The sequence below is a fragment of the Puma concolor genome, chromosome C1, assembly GCF_028749965.1.
Source record: "Puma concolor isolate L17-30 chromosome C1, mPumCon1.1.hap2, whole genome shotgun sequence".
NCBI lineage: Eukaryota > Metazoa > Chordata > Mammalia > Carnivora > Felidae > Puma > Puma concolor.
This window is the reverse complement of record NC_141674.1, coordinates 71,183,347-71,206,831: the sequence shown is the minus strand read 5'-3', so window position 1 is coordinate 71,206,831 and position 23,485 is coordinate 71,183,347. Positions and strand designations below refer to the sequence as shown.

At 35.1% G+C, this 23,485-nt stretch overlaps 1 protein-coding gene and 1 pseudogene across 6 annotated transcripts in view; one reads left to right on the top strand and one right to left on the bottom strand.

Moving 5' to 3' along the window:
• The window catches only part of PRKACB (protein kinase cAMP-activated catalytic subunit beta), a 127,579-nt gene that overhangs the window by 9,568 nt on the left and 94,526 nt on the right, over window positions 1–23,485 (bottom strand). For all 6 annotated transcript variants that reach the window (XM_086717410.1, XM_025935014.2, XM_086717408.1 and 3 more), the window contains 5 exons: window positions 19,022–19,120; window positions 17,936–18,018; window positions 14,377–14,503; window positions 13,319–13,414; window positions 9,702–9,824 (listed from right to left, as the gene is read on the bottom strand). In XM_086717410.1, the coding sequence (XP_086573536.1) occupies window positions 9,702–9,824; window positions 13,319–13,414; window positions 14,377–14,503; window positions 17,936–18,018; window positions 19,022–19,120 (528 nt within the window). The remainder of the gene's footprint in view (window positions 1–9,701; window positions 9,825–13,318; window positions 13,415–14,376; window positions 14,504–17,935; window positions 18,019–19,021; window positions 19,121–23,485) is intronic.
• LOC112849001 (U4 spliceosomal RNA) lies at window positions 6,714–6,862 on the top strand (annotated as a pseudogene).

The window sequence follows — 23,485 nt, the reverse complement described above, 5'->3', positions numbered from 1 at the left end:
TAGATCTTTATTTTGGAATGCAGATAAAGCGTTGGTCTTGGATTAATGTGCGAATGTATCTTTGTAATCTTTAGAACAGGGATTCTCAAATGGGGAGCTATAGTAGGGGCTTATGATGGTAGACATCGGCATTTGGAAAACTTATCATATGACAGACATATCCTCTTCACCTCCATATCACAAGTCTTCTTCCCCAGAGATTCTGACAGGTAGCCCACCTCACATAGTAGGCATGTTAATGATGAGAATCTGTCATATCCTTTAAGTATACTGAAGGAGAAATAATGAGAATCATTGTGAAAGTATTTTTTCCATGACTGTTCTGAAATGTAATCAGAAATGTAGTTTCTTTGTTGATTTGACCTTCCAAAGAGCCATGTTGATTCATCAAATTGAAATTAGCAAAAACCAGAAAATGACTTAAACGCAATTACGTTTCAGATGCAAGACTTTACTTATGGCATGTTAACTTGGAAACACCAAAGGTTTCTATCATGGGAAGCATGATAATTTTTCCTTCAAAACTGTATTAAGAAGAGTATTATTTCTATTATTATTATTGATTATAACTGCTGTAAAAATTGAAATCAGAATCCTAGAATATTGGAGCAAAGGAAGTCTTAGTTTAATTTAATCCAAATCTTCATTTTAAGATAAGGAAACCAAGCTCCAGTGAGACTACCAACTCAGTTTCATTGTTGGGAAAATAACTGAATCCTCCTGACTCCTACGTCTCTCTGATAGTCCATTATGGGGCAAACAAGGTGAAAGTAGCTGTAAAGAGCCAGATGTGGAAAAGAAAAAGTCTGGACCCATTACCATTAGATCTGAGAGATAAGATTATTGGAAACTGGCATTATTTAACATGAAAGAGGTGTTTGTGCAATATACACTTCCTAGAGTGTTTACTTGATCTTTTTTGCCCGATATTTCCTGTTTAGAATGCTTTAACAACCGTTAGGGACTAAGTTACTTCTGAGTTTCCTAATCTATTCATGAGAATAAATCTATTTCTACAACGAGGTATAGACATCAGAACAAGCTTTTGACATATAGTGTGTATCAAAAAGTTTGTGACAACTAAAAAAATACATGTTTAGAACACACAGATGACCACCTAAGTCAGTATCTCTGAGAGTGAGTGTCCACTTCATGAGAGCTTCATGAAAGCAGAGACCATAACTAATTTACTGTATCCAGCACGGTCTGGCATATAATATGAGCTCAATGAATATTACATGAATGCATGAATTCACACCTGACAAATAATGATCAAACACCTTCCATGTGTTAGGCACCAATGTGCTTGGCATATAGTAGTAAACAAAATAAGCAAACAGTCCTACCTACAGAGTTTACATCCTAGTGAGGAAGAGAGATGATAGATGATAATTTAGCAACAAGAGCGATCCTTTACAAATGTCATCCTATCGCACCTCACAAAGTCTTGCATTGTAAGGTCTTTGATGTTTACTCTGAAGAAAATGGGGAACCACTGCAAGCTTCTGGAAGGAGTAACAGGATCTAATTTAACATTTTTAAAGAACCACTCTAGTGACTCAGAAGAGAGCAATATCAGTGGAGGTGGCAAGAAGTGGTTGAATTCTGTGTGTATGCTAAAGATAGGTAAAGATAGAGTCAAAATGGTTTTCCTGTGCTTTAGATATGGAGTGAGGACTCCAGAGTATGTTCGCCTTAGTAACTGAAAGGATGGTGTTGCCATCAACTGAGACGGGAAGAGCAGTGGGAGGAACAGATTTGCCAGGGAAAACAAAAATCTGTTAGTTTTAGACAGATTGAATTTAAGATATGTATTGAATACCTGAATGGAGATCTCAGGTAAGAAGTTGGCTACAAGGGTCTGCAACCCAAGAGTCAGGTAGGGACTGAAAAAGTGAATTTGGAAATCGTCAGTTGGCATTTACAGTCATGAAACTGGACGAATCCACCAATGGAGGAAGTGCAGAGGAAGAAGAGGACCAAGGCAAGGAGGATCAACAAGGAGAGACCAATAATGCAGAATAAAACTAAGATTGTGAAGAGTTACTGAAGCCAAGTGAACAAATAATAAATGAACCACTGAACTAAATTCAATTTCTGGCTTTGCCACAAACTACCTTTTATCTTTGGGCAATTCTGAGTCTTGATTTGCCTACATATAGCATAAGGGAGTTAAACTGAATAAAGTTGAACATTCTTACCATCTCAAAAGTCCCACCAGCCTATCACTTCAATAGAAAGAGTACCTGGGTTCTATTCCCAGCTCCAGTTACATACATTCCCTATGCGTTAGGGCAAACTCTTTCACCTTTCTGGTCTCTATAAAATGATGAATAGCCTCAGGTGTGAAAAAAATTAGTTAATTTTTTTTTTTTATAAATTTTTTTTTTTTCAACATTTATTTATTTTTGGGACAGAGAGAGACAGAGCATGAACGGGGGAGGGGCAGAGAGAGAGGGAGACACAGAATCGGAAACAGGCTCCAGGCTCTGAGCCATCAGCCCAGAGCCCGATGTGGGGCTCGAACTCACGGACCACGAGATCGTGACCTGGCTGAAGTCGGACGCTCAACTGACTGCGCCACCCAGGCGCCCCAAAAATTAGTTAATTTTTATGAAACTGATGCAAGGCACTAATTCAATACATTTTTAATTTTTTCAATTTTTCTGTTAGAATAATATTTTAGTGACCTGAAGCTGACTTTTGAATCAAAGAAGGAACTTGGAAGGCAACAATATCTATCATTAGATATCTAGACTAGTCTGTGCTAGAAACATCGTTTGGAGAATGCAAGAAGTTCCTTCTTGTCTCATGCTCCACCTGTTCATTTATAGAAAAAGCACTTTCTTCTTTTCTTTTGGTACTTAAATTTGGTAGAGTGAGGGAGAAAAAGGACAACTATGACCCTGTTTTATAAGGACAGCATTGTAATTATAGCTGATACCTTAAATAACTTCATCAAATTTCATTATGTAATATGTTAAACCAACTAAGAAATTCACATCTGAATTCACTCAATAGAACATTGATTCTGTTTTCCGCACTAGTTATACATTTTTTTAAAGTCTATTTATTTATTTGGAGAGAGAAGAGAGAGAGAGAGAGAGCAAGCGCATGAGTAGGGGAGAGAGAATCCTCAGCAGGCTCTGCAATGTCAGTGCTAAAGCCTGACAGGCAGCTTGCACTCACAAACACAAGATCATGACCTGAACCTAAACCAAGAGTTGGCCACTTAACTAACTGAGCCACTCAGGCGCCCCTCAGCACCGGTTATAAAGTCTTGTACATTTTGGTTTTAGGAAAATTAGTATTTTCTAAAAATTAAGAGGAAGTTACATCCATAAAGCAAATCTGATCATGTTGTTACCATACCCATACCAGGGGATTTAAATTCACTAACTGCTTTACTTTACTTTTTTTTTTTTTTTTTTTAGCTTTAGAAATAAAATAAGACCAAAATCAAATTTGTCTATGCTCAGCTTAATCACAGAATTACAAAGTTGGTCTTTGAAGAAGAAGGGAAAATTTTTACTGCTATTCTTCTACAAGTGACAGGGAGATGGTTTACTTTTTATGTCACATTACTTTTTATGCATTGAGATAAAATGTATTGGCTTAAATGACTCAAAAGAGTTTGCACCCAGCCAACAAACAATAATCTGTTAACTTCTGTCCACAAGCATGCTAGAATAAATTTTTAAAAGTTACCTTTCAAATTAAGTACAGTTTTTTTTTTTTTTTTTTAAGTTTGTTTATTTTGAGAGAGAGGGAGAGCATACAAGACCAGTGTAGGGGCAGAGAGGGAGAAAGAGAGAGAATCCCAAGCAGGCTCTGGGCTATCAGTGCAGAGCCTGATGCAGGGCTCGCTCTCATGAATTGTGAGATCATGACCTGAGGCAAAATCAAGAGTCAGATGCTTAACTGACTGAACTACCCAGGTGGCCCAAATTAGGTACAGTTCTAAGAAATCTGTATCCCAGTAACAAATTTATCTAGTAAAAATGAGCATATACATTAGTAAATTTTTCAAAAGGCATAACAACTTTTCATACATTAAGCTTTCTATAGATATGGTACCAACCTCCACACTGCCTCAAAGGACCTGAGGAAACTTAACCAGCCTGGATCTTATATATAAAAAGAAAGATCTAGTACACTTAAAAAATACTTATAAATATTACTACCACAGGGGCACCTGGGTGGGTCAGTCGGTTGAGCGTCCGACTCCGGCTCAGGTCATGATCTCGCAGTCCATGAGTTCAAGCCCCGCGTCGGGCCCTGTGCTGACAGCTCGGAGCCTGGAGCCTGCTTCCGGTTCTGTGTCTCCCTCTCTCTCTGTCCCTCCCCCACTCATGCTCTGTCTCTCTCACTTTCAGAAATGAATAAATGTTAAAAAATTTTTTAAAAATAAATATTACTATCACAACTGGGCGCTCTGATCTGTTCTCTTATTTATGCAGAAACAGTGGTAGTTACGATAAACCTAGACGGTTACAGAGGACCATTACCTACCCAATCCTCATTCCTTCCCCTGCAAAACAAATTGCCATCATTTGCCCAAAAGACCACTAAAGTAAGGACTGTCTCAAAGCAGCTATTAAGAATTTTAAATGACCACAGCAAAGTGTTAAAAATGGCCTTGGTTTTAGGCAAATGGTAAAACTGCTTTTGAATTTTATGAAAATGACTACTGAGTTATCTAAGTTTCTTTAACTATAGCCACAGCCAAATAAAAAATGGCACTTTAATTTCCCCAAAAGCATTAACAATGGCATCTTAGAACAAGTACAGTAGTATTTCTGCCTATGTGTATGTTATTTAGGAAACAGAATGGTGCAGAAAAGAGCTAATATAGCAGGCTTGGGACTGTTACCTTTAAGGAAAGCCTGTTTGCAAGTTTAGCCCTGGGCAGGATCTGGCAATTGGCATGGTAACAGTTCTTCACACTGATACGAAACTTTCCCTAAATAATATGAGTGGTTCACTGTACCTAGATTGTTGGTACAAACAATATGGCTTATGCCAAACATCTACTTTGCTCTGTCAGTTTGGGATGTAAGTATGGGCTAGGTAGAGGGTGTATATAAAATCCTTGGGCACTGAGTCTCTAATGAGCTTCCCTAGGAGACAACATTTACCCATGTTGTCACAATTTGTGCCTGGAGGAATTAAGTTCATCTCTTGTCACTCCACTAGGAGAAGACTCTTGAAAGTTTGTGCCTAGTTTCCTCTAGACACTGCCCTATGAGCCTTTCCTTTTGCTGATTGTACTTACTATCTTTTCATTGTAAGGTATCTTATCATGAAGGTACTTGTTATAATATAAGGGCTTCACTTCTTGAGTATTGCTGTATGTTGAAGTCTTTGGGTCTTCCTAGCAAATCACCTAACCTGGGAATGGCTTTGGGGACCCCTGAGACAGAAAGGAATAGCTATTTGGCTGCTAATCAGTTACCCTTATGTGAATATGAATTTCCTTTCAGGAAAAAATGAACTAACTCTTTGATCATTCTACATATATCTTATGTATATGTATATGTATATGTATATGTATGTTTACAACTTTATATTTTGTATAGTGTCTCCTTGTACATTTTTGGTGCTCATTAAAAGTGGAATAATATTTACTTTAAATATAATAGAGCTCAGAAATTTTTTTTAAATTTCATAAGTCAAGGACTCTAAAGTTATGGTTTCCACAACAGCTGTTACTTCACTGCCTTATTTCAAATATCATTTTTGAACACAATATTAACTTATGTATTTCTCAGAGTGATGCAGCTAAATAGAGTTGCTGTAGGAACCATAACTGATTATGATGGCACTGAAGTATGGAATTTAAAGACTATATACAGAAACTCAGTATATATATTGCTAAGAAATGTCAAATTTAATGTGAAAATTGTTAAGACTTTTCTGTCAACTGTGCATTTCTAAACCTGAACCTTGATATCACATGAATAATTTGACATTTAAAATACCACCTCCTCCGTTTTTAAAGGCAAAATATGTGTAGGAGAGAATCTAACAAGCTGATTGATCATCTTTCTGTGCATTTAAAAATACCAACTTGAGTTAAAATATTGTAATAGAGAGAATACTTAGCAACCTAATTTTCAAATATGTGTATTTCAGTGAATTAATCACTTAATTAAATACATTTTATTTTAATTTTGATGTTACTGATACCTATAATCTATGGCTTCAGAATGGAGAGAGTAATCAATATAAAATGTTGCATAAAATAATAACACACTTTTAAAAAATCAGCAAAAATAATTACGATTGAAACATATTTTAAATGATATATCATTCAAGTCATTAAAGATTTTTAAATACAAATATAGGATTTGGAAGACCAAAATTTGAGTTTTAATGACTTGAACAATGAAAAAATTTAAATATTAGTTATTCTCCAATTTGGCTTTTATTTACTAACCAGAGAGATAATAACACTTGTAATGTGTTTGTCATGTGGATAGGGATACATTCCAGTTTGGCTTTGAGTGTTGAAACAGATGGTTTTACTGGGAATGGTGCACATGAATATGACTTTATGTTCACACAGTGTAAATCCTAGAGATCAGTTAGTACCAATATTCTGCTTCATGAGTTCTACTTTAAGAGCAAAGGGGAAAAAGGAAGAAAATAACTTTATTTCCAATATGGGACAAGATAATCTGGCACCTTCAGTTAAAAACAATAGTATACGAAGCTTTGCACCATGGCAGTATCATAGCCAATGAGGTTTACCCGAGGCGCGATTATTGCTAATTGAAAAACAATAGTATACCAAACATCCTATCATATTTCTAAATAAGTGAAGAAAGATATCAGATATTGTGATAAGATAAAATTTTATGTTGCCATTCTTCTAATAAGGTGACTAGGATTTAAACAGTTATGATTATAGAATATACAGAGATTTAAATATTAATATTGGAGCCTGACTATTAAAGTTTGATATGAAATAAAAACATATTCATAAACAGGTAAACATTTTTTTTCCACATTGTGGCATGATTGGCTAGTGAAGGCCTATTCATACAGATGAAGACAGACTCATTTTAAACAAAGCCATTTTTCTAAATAAGGGAAATTTAGTTATGACAGCATCCTTGTCAGAGTTTTACTTCTTTTATAAAGCATAAGTAAAAGCAATGTAGAAGCTTTGTAATGACCTATAATTAAATTAGACGTAGAATTTCTAATAACTATTAGTAGAATTTCTGCATCCTTGGTCTTTGCTGAACCCTTTGATAAAACCCTGAACTGTCTTATCTCCATACATACACCTGGGATAAAGTTTAGTTTATGAATTAGGCACAGTAAGAGATTAAAAACAATGAACAATTACAACAACATGCTGCAGTAGTAAAAGTTATGTGGGTGTGGTTTCTTTCTCTCTGTCCCCCTCTCAAACTATCTTACCGTACAGTACTCACCATTCTTGTGATGATGTGAGATGATACAATGCCTATGTGATGACATGAAGTGAGGTGAATGACACAGGTTGTGCTGTAGTGGCCGGCTATTACTGACCTTCTGATGATGCCTCAGAAGGAGGATCGCCCGCTTTGGACTGCAGTTGACTGTAGGTCACTAAAACCGTAGATAAGGGTGGACTACTCTATGCTTCTTTCATTCAGTGATTTTAAAGTATTTCAGTTCTCTCAACATTCTTCATATGACCTTTGGGTCATATTCTTTCTTGAGATTTTACATAATCACCTTTCAAATTCTTAAAAAAACTAATACCTGTCTTGTACACTACTTTTTCTTGATGTTTTGTTTATCTCAAAAGTTCTTTTACCGTGCCTTTGATATTCTGCTGGATGAAAACAGTTACAAGGATAAGAAACCTGAGGCCTAGATACCTACAAATGTAACAAGGACAGCAGTGATACCTAATGACTTAAGTATTCCTTTCTGCCTTTCTGTATTACCTTGGTGTAAATCTTTCAACACCCAGCTTAGTTATCTTTAAGAAGTATTTAATTTTTATTTTTGACATAGTTGAAGTATAAGTTCTTTAGTTAGTCTCCTAGTTTGTGAATACTGCCATAACATAAAACTTTCATAAAATGAAGGGAAATATAACTGAAAATCTTGTGATCCCTGTAGACTACGTATACACTATAAGATATGGAACAATACTGTGTTGAGATGTGGATTCTAGGGGGCTGGATAGACTCATTCTGTTGGTGTCTTGTCCTCACAGTCCAGCTGTGTGGTATCCATGATTTAAATTTGAATATTGGTAAAAAAGATAAATTACTACATTAGGGACATTCAGGTGATATAGGTGATATAAATTTTAAGTTCATGGAGCTGAGGGTCAGCTTTTACACTAAATGTAAAGTGTGAATCTGGCTGAGGTATAAAGAAATAGAGACTTTTCCTCTATGTCCTTCCAGATTCTCTAGGTTGATTAGGCAATTCTCTGCCTTAGACTAAGGTTACAAAATAGAAAAAAGTCAACTACATCACATCTCAGGGCACTGTTATGTCAAGATTGATGCTCTATTTCCTGGTCATATTCTAAATGGGGCTATGTGACCTAAGAAAAAAGAAAGATAAACTAACGGGGTGTACCACATGTAGGAATAGGAAAAAGGAAAAAAATGGGAAAATATCCCTTCCTATAAACTCTATCATAAATGTATAGAAGGTCTTTTTGGAATTTTTTAAAGCCTATTCTTTCTACGGTGGAAAGAATCAGACTCAACTCTATTAAAATTGACTGTAGTATTTTTTTTTAAGTTTTTTTGTTTGTTTGTTTGCTTGTTTATTTATTTATTCATTCATTTATTTATTTGAGAGAGAGAGAGAGACAGAGAGAGAGAAAATCCTAAGCAGGCTCCGCGCTGTTAGCACAGAGCCCAATGCAGGGCTTGAACTCAAGAACCACAAGATCATGACCTGAGCTGAAATCAAGAATTGGATGCTTAACCACTGAGCCACCCAAGCTCCCCGACTGTAGTATTTTTTTAAAAGTGTATGCTAAGGCAAGAATGAATGGTTTGTTTTGAGATACTTTTGGAAACATAATTAGGGATTACAAAAGAAGGAAGGTTTATGGGGTAATTACAAAATGTAAAATACTATGATATAGTGAATCTACTCATGCTCAAAAAAAAGTTATTGCCCTATTTGCTAAAGATCAATGGCAATTATAATCACAATCAACATGAACAATTATATAAATATCCTTTCTCTGAACTTCCATTTTATAAAGGCTTATCTATTTTGTATTTGCTTCCAATTTTGTGGTGTTTGGCATAATTCAAACAAGACTCTCCTGAAAAAACACGGAGATACAAAAACAGCCCCTAAAACTTCTCTCTAAGGAGATACCCACATGAAATAACTAAGTAAGTAAAAATTTACTTACTTAGAGAAACATTGAGAATGAGAGGTATGATCCTATATTTTATAAGTGATAAAAAAGAAAATTGCTTTATCTTTTTGCTAACTTGTTTGTAAAACTGCCTCATTTTCTTAAGAAACTTCAATGATTTAACGTTTATTTTGTTATCTTAAATGAATGCTAGATACAAAGACAGGAACTATGGATATTTTTGTATTCTTCCCAATTTAGGGTAATTATTCTGATGACATCAAATGGTTTTAATATACAAATCTTACATTTCATTATAGAAATAACAAGTAATAGAGGAATAATAAAATGTATTACTTACCTTTCCAGAAACAATCTTTTCATAAATCTGAATTGGTTGGTCTGCAAAGAATGGGGGGTATCCAGCTGCCATTTCATAGATTAACACTCCTAATGCCCACCAATCCACTGCCTTATTGTAGCCCTAAGATAAACCAGCAGCGAATATTAGTTATTACTTAATCTACCAGAAGGGAATGAAGTCATAGATAATTTCAAAATGATCTTTAAGCATATGAAATTTGTTAAAGAGCAGTTGCTGCGCGGCTATTCAGGAGAGAATAAAAAATGAACAAAATGTATCAGATCACACTTGAATTAAACGGAGAATTTACAGATATTGGCTATATTCCAATTATATTGGAATTGGAAATATTATTAAATCTCGTTCCTAAAATCATTAAGAATATTGTAGACAATAAATATCCCCTAATTACTTGGGATAATTTAGTTGTTGCTCAACAATAGGAAGGGACTTGCTAAATTACTTTTTCAAGTCCATTCTTGGTCCAAAACCTTATAAATCAGGTTTTCTAGAGCATTCATAGAAAGGCCAAAGGTTTTTAAACAAAATAGTAGATACTGGACTTCGTAGTAAACAGCAGAGTTGACTTCAAAATACTCTATATTGTTGACGTTAGGAGGGTGATTATACTAGGGGCATTCTCTTCTACTTCACAGGATCTTAATGAAAGCTACAAGTTTAATTTGGAGCCTAATAAGTGTAAATATTTAAGTTTACTCTAGCTATCCTACTGTCTTCTCATCTCTAAAAGGTGTACAGAAAAGATAACTAATCCTTGAGGTTTTTGTAAGAACTTTATCAAATAAAAGGAAAAAATGTAAATAAAAGTACATTGTAAACCAAAGGTACAATTCTAAAGTTATTTTTGGTTTTTTTTCCATACTAAACTTGCTAAAATTAAGAACTAGCAGTATTTGTAAGAAAATAAAAGTAAAATATTAACATGTTTATATAAAGTTTGTTATCAACTATGGTCAATGTCAGCTGGCACAAAAGATTATGGAAAAAAATTCAACCTGATCACGGAGAGAAATGAACTGAGTTTTTGCCAGATCTGGTCTGCCCTCAAATTACCTTCACCACTCCCCACACTCCAAAGTTTTGTCAAAATTTTAGCTTTACAAATCATTTAATTTTCAAATTATTAGCTAAAATCTGATGTAGAGATTTTTTTCTGCTTCTGTATGTTTTTTTAAAGGGAGACTAGCATAAGATGAATAGCACTTTGTTTTGCTAATAGAAATGGGCATCACTATGCTTAATTCTTTTAAGTCACTAGTAATGTCATTCATTATATTTTTAGTATAGTGAAAGCACGTGATGTTGAGCTGGATCCTTTTACTAAGCTTTGGTTTCTATGTTGAGATTGTATGCTAATATTGATAAAAAATATGCCAGATACTTTTAATACCCTAAGTGTAGAGAATTAAAACAAATCAGTAAGAAAAACTAAATTAAAATAGATAAGTGGGCAAAGGACATGAACTAATAACATACACACAGAAAAAACCCACCAAATGTCTGTAAAGCATTAAAAAAATCTAATAATCAAAGACATGAGATTTAAAATAATGAAATACCATTTATTGCCTATTAAACCAGTAATTATTTTATTTATTTGTTTGTTTATTTTGAGAGAGAGAGAGAGAGAGAGCAGGGGGAAAAGAGGGAGTAGTGAGAGGGAGAGAGAGAATCCCAAGCAGCTCCGTACCCTCAGTGCAGAGCCTGATGTGGGGCTCAAACTCACGAACCTTGAGATAATGACCTGAGCTAAAATCAAGAGTCGGAGGCTTAACTGACTGAGGCACCCAAGTGCCCCATTAGTAATTATTCTGAAACTACAAATATCTAATGCTGGATACAGTGTGATGAAGTAGTAGGAGTATAAAATGTTACAATCTTTTTGGAAAGCACTTTGGCAGTATTTATTGAGAGACTTAAAAATGTTCATACCCTTTGTCCCAGTAATTCTACTTCTGGGAATCTGTCCTGAAAAAATAATTTGAAATGCAGAAAAAGCTTTATGTATAAAATATTTATGTTTATCACAGTTATTTATAATAGCAAAAAAAAAAGAAGAAGAAAAAGGAAAAAGGAATGACTTGAATATTTAGCAATAGAAGAATGGCAAAATACTTTATGATAACATTTCAAATAAGCCATTAGAATGTTTGCGTGCTTGTTAGCATTCAAGTGAAAAAAGCTGAATACAAACTGTACATTCACTATATCTCAACTCTGATGACATGCACAGAAAAATATATTGAAAAAGGCTACCTTGGGGCACCTGGGTGGCTCAGTCGGTTAAGTGTCCAACGCTTGATCGTGGGTCAAGTCATGATCTCACAGCTCATGAGTTCAAGCCCACGTGGGGCTCTGTACTGATGGTGCAGAGCCTACTTTGGATTCTGTCTCTCCTTTCTGCCCCTCCCCTGCTTGTGCTCTTTCTCAAAAAAATAAATAAATAAACTTAAAAAAATTACTTTAAAAAAAAAAGCTACCTCTGGGTAGTGAGATTATAGGTTTTTTTGGTTGTTTCTTTGGATTTTTCTGCATTTTCCAAATTTTGTAAATGAACATCTATTACTTTTATAATATACATGCATTTTTTAAAGTTCTGGTGCTTACTCTGTCATCATTGTTTGGTAGGTGTACTTACAAAAGAAATGTGTTAACAGCAATGATATTTAGGTTATAAAAGACTAAAAAGTTATAGATGATTTAAATTATAAAGTTGAGAGGAAAGCTGAATGAGATCATTTATTTTATTCTTATTATATAGTTATTTATAGTTATTCAGGTTGTAACTATCAAGGCATGTGTGTTATCCCTTTCTCTTTCATTGTTCCTGTTTGTGCTCAGTTATTGTTAATTTTCCCTTTCTAGCTGTTTCCACCTAGGGATGGCAGTGGAACGGAGAACAGAATGGAACCATCCTTTTAGGTATGATTATAGACTTCTCTTACCATATTTTCACTGTTTTGAAAAGTAGAACAATCCTCAACAGACTATCAACAACTGTCTTTCGAAACATGGACTTTTTTTTCTTTTTATTACATCTATATGAGATGATGTATGTTAATTAACCGATTGTGGTAATCTATCCCACAGTCTATGTAAATCAAACCACTACACTGTATGCCTTCAACCTAGACAGTTAGGTCTGGCAGTTCCTTCTCAGTAAGACTGGAAGCAAGAAATATGGATCTCGAGATCAGATTTATTCACATTCATTTTTTTGAAGTATAGTTGACATACAATATCCTATTACTCGCAGGTGTACAACATAGTGATTCAACATTTTTCATACATGGTGAAATGATTACTATGACAAATCTAGTTACCATAGGCCACAATACAAAGTTATTACAATATCATTGACTATTTTCCCTATGTTCTACCATACTATTTCTCTTAGATCCAGAGTTAAAATTGAGAGGTTACTGAGTCAGTGGTAGACTGCCAGTAATTATTATTTAGTAGTCAAACAGACATAAATTCATAATTTAGATTAAGTAAAAATGTAATACTAGGTCAGTAACCTGTTTTTATAAAAGTCCACAGTGATGCATGCCTTACATTTTTACTCTTACATAATGACATTATAAATATACCTTGCTAAGGATTATCTCTGGAGCCAAATATTCTGGAGTGCCACATAATGTCCAAGTTCTGCCTTTAACTCTTTTGGCAAACCCAAAGTCTGTGACCTATAAAAGAAAAAAAAAATTTGTGAATATTCATTATTTCACAATAAATGTATTTGTTGCACCTCAGTTCAAAGTTAAAAATCAGGGTTAAAATTAAAACCATGAAAAAAAATTAAGTCAGTGTAACTGAGACGAATCCATGCAGGCCACTATTAGTGAATGAAGGTTCACTCTGGAGAGCCTTTTCCTGACTCAAAGAAATAAACACACACAAAATGGTAAAAGTAAATGCTTTTAACAAAAATGAAGCAATGCTAGAAGTATTTCTTGAGTCCAAGAAGTATTTCTTAGTCTGCCATTAGCTACGTCATTGGCAATACAAAAGTATCAACAGGAGAACTTATTGATAAGTGTGTAAAAAGGGATGTTCTCGGTCTATTCACAGAAGTGGAAATAAAACACCCCCACCAGTTCCGTATTGGTAGCCAGGGCTCCTTTGGCTGCTGCTGTTAAGGAGCACAGACTCTGGGGACAGCTGGGCTCAAATTCTGACCACCATTTACTGCCTGTGTGATTTGCTGTGCCTTAGTTCTGTTAGCCTCAAAATGAGGGTAACAGCAGTACTTACGCTTTATAAGGTTATCAGGACAAAAAAAGATGATACATGTAAAACACTCGGAATGATGCCTGGCACTAAATGAGAGCTCACAAATTTAGCTATTCTATGTATTTCTGTACGTAGGAGCCTATGTTCATTCAATTCACAACTGCAGACTATGGGAGGTATAAACAGGTTCTATTCTTGATGGGATTTTTGGTCTCTGCAATAGTGGCAGAACCGTGAGCTCATTTAAGCTATTAGGAAGATTGTTAAGCTCTCCCATATGCCAGACATGATGCTAAGCTGTTAGGAAGAAATAACTGTCTCACTCAAAGAAAAAACATCCAATATCGGTAGTTGAGGTTAAATACATACAACTTTTACCTAGTAATACATTATATATAATGTGTTCAAGTCATACCTGGATATAACCTTGGTGGTCAATTAAGAGATTTTCAGGTTTTAGATCTCTGTAGATGAGGTCTAGTGAATGGAGGTACTCGAATGTTAGCACTATCTGAGCTGCATAGAACCGTGCATGGGGTTCACTGCGAAGAAAAAGAAAACACTGAATTTTTGTAAAATGGGTTAACACACGGTAATTAGTAGATTATGGAAAAAATTAATATAGGGTAGAAATATTTTGGAAGCCAATTTTTTTTTCTTTTTTTTTTTTTTTTTAAATTTTTTTTTTTTCAACGTTTATTTATTTCTGGGACAGAGAGAGACAGAGCATGAACGGGGGAGGGGCAGAGAGAGAGGAAGACACAGAATCGGAAACAGGCTCCAGGCTCTGAGCCATCAGCCCAGAGCCTGACGCAGGGCTCGAACTCACGGACCGCGAGATCGTGACCTGGCTGAAGTTGGATGCTTAACCGACTGCGCCACCCAGGCGCCCCTAATTTTTTTTTCTTTTAAACATTTAAGAATCTTGTTAGTTTCTGAATATCTACTAAACCTCTGAACTATCTTCAGATAATAGTACTTTAATATACTTATGGGGCAGCATGCATTGAAGAAAAATATAACTCTAAAACAGTCATCTTATTTTAAATTCTTATCGGCCATATTAGAGGCTATTGATGCCTTTATAATTATGTCTCACTTTGAGAATGATTGAAAAGCAAACATGTCAATACATGGTCTATCAGGCCATTGTTACTGTTGATAAGCTCCATGTACCTGTCTCATAAATTTCAAGTGCTTAAAGAATTTCACTACACAGAAGTTGTTTAACTGCATTAATCTGCAGACTGATGCCATTTGACCCAGACTATTCCTATTACAAAAACAATATATTCTCATTAATAATAAAGCATAAAAAATATAGATGGAGGATAAAGAGCTCCCGTAATCCTATCCAGAAAGCATAGATACAATCATGGTGTTTGAATTTCCAAATCTTCTACTATGCATGTTTACACAGATATATAAACACAGGGCTAATCTGTATGTTTGTGTAAACATGTACAGTTCTTGTATGCACAGATTAGATCAATTGACAGATCAGTGTCATGTTGATGCCACATTCAGAGCATTACTCCAAAGGATGTACTGATTTTCTAATTGAGTTTCTATTTCATCTTGTAGTGTATACAATGAATTCTGTTAACTGGCCTGATAAACTGCAATGACTTTCAGATTTATGTCCTCAATGAATAACATGAACTATGAATAGAACTTCCCTCAAGATGGCTGGCATGAATTTGATCTCATAGCACCAGAAATAGAAATTCCAAAAAAGATTATATATGCTGCTCCTTTTGCTTGTCACTCTATTTCCTAGGTTCTAGCCTAATACATATCAGGTGCTCAGTAAATATTTGTTGAATAAATGAATATGTAAGGAAACAAACTTTGGGGGAGAATACTTTATAATACCATTACAGTTTCAGCCCCATCTCAACACCATAAATTCTGTACCATAGACTGTATGACAAGAAACAGGGGAACATTTTAAGGGGAGACTGGAAGAATCATCCTGGTCATTGAAATATCCCTAACTTTGGAAACATTTGACCTGGACGGCCCCTCCAATTTTCTCCATGCATCTATAAATACAAGATGCACTTAGCATCTTATAAATAGATATAAATTTATCATCACAAATATAAGATGTACTAAGCATTTTATATTTATTTCCACACACTGATATTTGATTGGAGGAACACAAACATTACATAGATTTGTGATCCAATTGTTGAAAGATGAAAGCAAAATATTCTATTGGAAGACTTAATGCTGAAGCAGCTTTAAGTCTAGACAGTTGCTATTAAGTAGAGAATCATAATGACTGCCCTGATTCTGATTAAAGCCATGCTCAATAATAACTCAATATTCTTCTTGTCTTAAAGTTCCTAGGATAGGAGTTAACTTGTCAAGTGTACGTGAAGTATGAGTGAAAAGTTAGAAAAGACAGTGTGTCTCAATAGTGAATTATTGCAATCAACTCGCTTTCCTCCTAGTACCAAGTCAAGTATTAAAGAAATAGGAGTGTGGGTAGTTGCAAAGGAAAGAAGTTAGTAATGATAGAGAATGGACAAAATATTTTTTGAAGATAGGTTTAGGTGTAATGCTTCAGTGTAAAACTTTGAATTATCAAGGGCAATCTGAGGATGCTGGGCCTGCATGGACAAGGGTAGTAGAAGAGAGGACAACAGGAAGTAAAAGGAAATCACTAAAGATAAACAGAAGTTGCTTTGCATCAGCACAGTGCCTGACACGTATTAGGTGCCTTACCATATCAGCTCAATAAGTGAATTTTGGCTTAGGCTTCAGGTAACTAAATAACTCTAATGTTGGCTCATAACTGAATACGATCTTGTATTATAATCTGAGTCTATCATCATCTCTTTCTGAATCGGATTATCATCATCAGCCAGTTTGCACTCCTGTACGTGCTTTCATCATACCAGTTCATAATGTGCTAAATGAAGCTGGACGTGCATTCTTACAGTGATTACTAATGAACAGTAGTAGCTTACAAATTATTACACAGAGGTAAAGTTAACAGAATTTATAACCTGTTTTAAAAAAAGTTTTTAACGTTTATTTATTTTTGAGACAGAGAGAGAGCATGAATGGGGGAGGGGCAGAGAGAGAGGGAGACACAGAATCCGAAGCAGGCTCCAGGCTCTGAGCCATCAGCCCAGAGCCCGACGCGGGGCTCGAACTCACGGACCGCGAGATTGTGACCTGAGTTTGAAGTCGGACGCTTAACCAACTGAGCCACCCAGGAGCCCCAATATAACCTGTTTTAAAAACTGTGTGGCCTTGTTAGCAATAACCTAATAAGGTACAAACTCTTTTTTTTTTTTTTTTAATGTTTATTATTTATTTTTGAGAGAGAGAGATAGAGAGAGAGAAGCGGGGGAGGGGCAGGGAGAGAGGGAGACACAGAATCTGAAGCAGGCTTCAGGTTCCAAGCTGTCAGCACAGAGCCCAACACTGGGCTTGAACTCACCAACCATGAGATCATGACCTTAGCCGAAGCTAGATGCTTAACCAACTGCCACCCAGGCGCCCCAAGGTACAAACTCTTTTAAAATTATGTATATATTTTTAAAATTCAACAAAAACTTTAAGGAGAATTAAATTTGTGCAAAATGAACTTCTTAATCACATCACTATGATGCCATTATCTTTTCCATTTATTCCTTTCTTCATCTTTACACAAACCTCTTCCCCAGAATTGTAGTATTAATATTTGTTCAATAAGTACTAGTATGTTTAAATTCAATTTTTGCATCTTCTGAAAATCCTCCAAATAATGGATCTTCACAATATCTACCAATGGTAGAATATTTACATTGCTATCATGGTGCTTTTATTTGATTTTTAAAACTCAGTAGGGTGTGGCCTCTTATGAATGTTTCCATGTAATTTTTCATATAGCTAACATATTACCAAATGAAATGAAATAAATTTTTAGCATTGACAATAACTTAAAAAAGATTTGAGGAGGATAAAGTATTAGTTACCTGAACCTTCCAATTCTTCTTAGATGTGAAAACATTTCACCCCCAGGGACATATTCCATAACCATGTATAAATTAGAATTATCCTATGAACAAATAAAAAGGATAAGTAAATCAAAATTATGAAACCGAGATTATTTCAAGGAAATATTTAAAGATGACACCATGTTCAATTAGAAAAAGACAAATTAAAAAACCCAAGAGATTACTAACATTGGGAAAGAGAATAAATGGAAGATGCTCTAATTTTTCTTCAGTGGGGAATTCATTCCCCACCCCCAGCCCAAGTATTCTTGCCACAAATTAGTCTGGGATATTTGCTGTTCCTGTCCTTGCAGGGAACCCTAACTTTTGAACAATTAAACACTGCAGCCGTGACTTAATACTATAGTGGATGCAAAAGAATAACAGTTAAAACAACAATTTGAAAAAGTAAGAATGTTTACATTTTATGTACTAAACTACGTCAGAGAGATGAATGATTTTTAATATCATCCTAAACATACAGGTGTTCATCTGATTTAAAGAATAACGGAGGAAAAGGGAAAAGGTTAAAATGTTTCATATGAACTAAGACTACGAGATGCCAAGTGTCATTCTAAAGAGTTGAAAAGCTATCAACTTAAAGAATAAATCTTGTTCAACTTTATGAGAACATTGAGGGAGGGCCAAAGACTGTTCTGCCTTACATAAACGGAAAGACTAGAACACAAATTACTAAGGAAAAGAGGATGGTAAGACTGTGTCAGAAAAGGTTCAAGAGAAAAGGAAGTTAGGTGGGTGTATTCATTTGCAAGATTGTAAGAACTGCTTAATAAGATATTACTATGGATTTTGATAAATGGAAATATTTGAATTTATAATAGCATCTCATGAAAAATTACACATTACCTTTAAAATTTTCCCTAGGGAAAGCCAAAACCTTTTCAAATATGAACATAAGTTTATAAACATAAAATCTAAATATATTACTTTTTTATTTATTCATATTCTCCACGTTTATCATATGGCTCAGAATCCTATCACAGTTTCATATTTTAAAAAATATGTGAGGGTAAAATTATTTTATTTGAATATTGTAAAACCTACCTTAAAAGAATACTCCAGTCGAACAAGAAAAGGAAAATTCACCGCCTGTAATATTCTTTTCTCATTCAAAGTATGCTCTATTTGCTTCAGTTTAACAACCTGTAATTGAGAGATAAATATATTTAATGTACTTGAACAGAATTTAAAATTTACTATAATTTTAAAAGAATAAAACATAAATAAAATGCTTACCATATAACGAGCTTGGATAAGCAAAATCACTAAGTTGGAGAAGGGTATGATAATAACCAATAACTAGGTTTTTATCAGATTCAAATGAAACACCTAGCAGAGGATTTAAAATTTGGTCTTAAGAAGGGCAACTATGATTTTCAGTCAAGAAGCAAGAGCTAAGAAGTAGTACATTACTTAAAAGAAATAATACATAACTTAAAAGAAATTAGTATGTGAAAATACTCAGCTCCTAATTAGTTACAGTCACAAATCACTGCAATAGGTAGGTATTGATTTTCAATCTTCAGAAGATCAGCAAGGAAATTAAGAATTGAAGAAAAGCCAATAATTGAAAAACACTTTCAATTCAAACTGGGTAAAAATGAACAATCCGTTCATTTCCTAATACCTGAATAAATAGAAGATTAAATTCTAAAAAATCAATTTGTGCAGCCACAGGAGAGCACACACAAAATATGGGCAAAAGACCAACTATATCTTTATAGCAAATAGGTTATTTAGGATTAATCAAGCTTCTTCTGGATTGTCTACTCAATCAAATACATAGCAGCAGGGGAAAGTGACTTATTTTGACTTCACAAAGACTGTGCTTCTATCCCACATGTGATTCTATTTTTAATTTAAGAAAAGGTGACCTTAGGGAGATATAAATACTTGTCTGGTGTATGTATAAGTCATTAGCAGCTGGCAGTCTTTCTTGCTAGAAGCTTACCGTCAGTGTGGGGCAGTCACCGAATTCAAGAAGTTGAACATAGGCAAAGTCAAGTTACCATCCAGTTATTAGTATATACAATTATAGTATAAAAATAGTAGTGAGCAAAGAATACTTGACTGAGAGTCAAAAGATCTGTATTCTAATCTAGGCCTTCTCATCCAGCAGTATTGTGGCTTTTGGAGATGTTATTTCAACTCTTAGGATCTCAGGTTTGTTTTGTTTTGTTTGTTTTTGATGTAATATGAAGTGGTTGGACCATTGCTGTCTAAATTCTAACTAGTCACAGAACTAATTAGTCCATACTTATCATAACAAATTATGTAACATTGGCTCGAGAATTACTATTGCTTTGTATTTACTTTTAAAAAAATAGGCTTTTTTTTTTTAAGCAGTTTCAGGTTCACGGTAGAATTGGGCAGAAGATACAGAGATTTTCCATATTCCTCCTATCTCCACACACGCATAGCTTCCCCCACTAGCAACATCTTCCCAACCCCACCCCCTTCACACAGGTGTGTGGTATATTTGTTACAAGTGATGAACCTACATTGACACATTTTTTTTTTCACACTGGCATCTTTATCACCCAGTGTCCATAGTTTACACTAGGGTTTACTTGTACTGCCCTAAAATTTCTGTGTTCCACTTATTCATCCCTTTCTCCCTACTAATCCCAGGCAATCACTGATCTTTTTACTGTCTCCATAGTTTTGTCTTTTCCAAAATGTCATATAGTTGGAATCATACAGTATACAGCCTTTTCAGATTGGCTTCTTTCACTTAATAATATGCATTTAAAGTTCTTCATGTCTTTTCATGGCTTGATAGCTCATTTCTTTTGAGCGTTGAATAGCAGAAGGTACATCCATTGTCTAGATGTATCACCTTGTTTACTTTTGTATATTATGATCTAGCAGATTTTTAGTTAGGTATTGACAATGCACTTCCTTTGAAATAAGCAATAAAAATTGCAGTAGAGAGGCTTTCTGCATTATAGCCCTAAGCCAACCATGTGTATGTAGGGCATAACAATTAAAAATAGAAATGAATCCATGATATATGAAGTGGCAAAGCATAAGTGCTTAGTTAATTTTTAAGTTAATTTAAAAAATTAATTAAAATCTAATTTACTTTTAAGTGTGTGTATTACTACATATGAAGCCTAATAATGCAATCAAGATAAAGACAAGAAAATGTCTGCCTTAATGCTGCATAAAATCTATTTGCAAGTATGGTGTATGAATATGTGAATATTAATAGGTGAATAATTGCCAAATGAGAGTTATGGGTTGTAAGTATTTAGACAAGAAAATGTTTATGTTAGGCCTAGTACATCATCTTTTTAAGTTCCAGATTATTCATCTATAAAACACGGATAATAATACCTACTTTAAAAGTGGCTCTGTGAATGCATGTGAAGTGATTAACATGGTGCCTGGCACAAAGTGAAAGCTCAAAAGATGCCAATTGTTATTATAGCCTATTAAAAAGGGTAGGAGTTCAGCAGGGCCTTATAGATGAATAGATGACAAAGGTTAGGAAAATATAGAGGAAACAGCACAGGGTTAATATCCAGAACCATTACCTGAAGGGGTAAATACACAAAGGTAAGTGCGAGTGCTAGTTTCATTTGACAGTGCTTCTCAAGATTTGGTAGTGAAATATCACTAAATGGCAGAGAAAAATTAATAAGTAACCCTGGGGGTTTAGTCCATGTTCTACTTTTTTTTTTTTTTTAATTTTTTTTTTTTCAACGTTTTTATTTATTTTTGGGACAGAGAGAGACAGAGCATGAACGGGGGAGGGGCAGAGAGAGAGGGAGACACAGAATCGGAAACAGGCTCCAGGCTCTGAGCCATCAGCCCAGAGCCCGACGCGGGGCTCGAACTCACAGACCGCGAGATCGTGACCTGGCTGAAGCCGGACGCTTAACCGACTGCGCCACCCAGGCGCCCCCCATGTTCTACTTTGAAAATACATATAAAATTTATATTTACTTCTTAATATTTCTGTTGGCTTAAATATGTATATTTAAAAGCATTTATAAATGATTACTTATCAGCTGATTTATTTTTTTCACCAAATACTTGAGGAGTTATTAATAAGGAAGATGGGGTATCTGTCATCACATGCTCCTCTGTCCCACCCAGCATGGCACTGTATACTTCTGAGGGTCAAGTTTCAATGAGAGAAGTAGCGAATTGAGGACATATAGGGGAAGAGTGTGAAATAAGACTATGGTAGAATATGGAAGAAAGTTATGAAGGGTTGGAAGTAGACTGCAGGGTTCTATTTTTATTTAATAAATATTAGGAAGATTTTTGATTGAGTAAATAAAATTATATGATACGGTGGGGCACCTGGGTGGCTCAGTCGGTTAGGCATCCAGCTTCAGCTCAAGTCATGATCTTGCGGTTTGCGGGTTCGAGCCCCACACCAAGCTCTGAGCCCTGACAGCTCGGAGCCTGGAGCCTGCCTTGGATTCTGTGTCTCCCTCTCTCTTTGCCCCTCCCCTGGCTCACACTCTGTCTCTCTTTCCCTGAAAATAAATAAACATTAAAATTTTTTTTTAAAAGTTATATGATATGGTAGGAAAACTTTTCTGGCAGTGAGGAAGGTGAATTAATAGACGGTGAAAAGCCTGGGGTTGAGGAAATTAAGGTGTTATTGTAAAAGCCCAGGTAATGTTAATAAGGGACCAAACTAGGTAGTGGTACTTTAGGGATAACAAATACATTTTAAAGGAAAAATAAACAAGGAGTATAGGCACAAAGATCAGACAACCCTAATCAAATTCTTGGTTTATCTTACTAGCCTGTTTGATTTTGGAAAATTTACTTAAATAGAAGGGTCACTGGCTTAAAAGGGAGATTAATATCACACAAAGCTGTGGAGATTCATTGATACGGTAAATATAAAGTACCTAGCAATGCTTGACACAATGTACAGAATGAAGAAATATGATTTTCCTTAATTCCTGCACTGATTTCCTTCCCCTCAACCCTTAAGACAGCAACAGCCAAAACTGAAAGGTTTGTGACATCATTAACAGAAAAAGTGACTATAGAGTGTATTATTTTATTGCTCATCTTTGTCAAATTCAAATAAATCAACTTGAAAACATTCAGCATATAAAATCTTTGTCTTGGGGCGCCTGGGTGGCGCAGTCGGTTAAGCGTCCGACTTCAGCCAGGTCACGATCTCGCGGTCCGTGAGTTCGAGCCCCGCGTCGGGCTCTGGGCTGATGGCTCAGAGCCTGGAGCCTGTTTCCGATTCTGTGTCTCCCTCTCTCTCTGCCCCTCCCCCGTTCATGCTCTATCTCTCTCTGTCCCAAAAATAAATAAACGTTAAAATCTTTGTCTTAATTATGAATAAATCTAGAACATTGCCATAGCAGAAATAACTTCGAGTGGCAGCTATTCTTCTGCTATGATTTAACCATGAGGTAACTTTCTCAGTAATTTACTTAACAAGTCACCATCTTGCCAAAAAAAAAAAAAAAAAGTTATTAAAAACTTATTCCCTAAATACTTTAAACATAAAAGTGGCACATT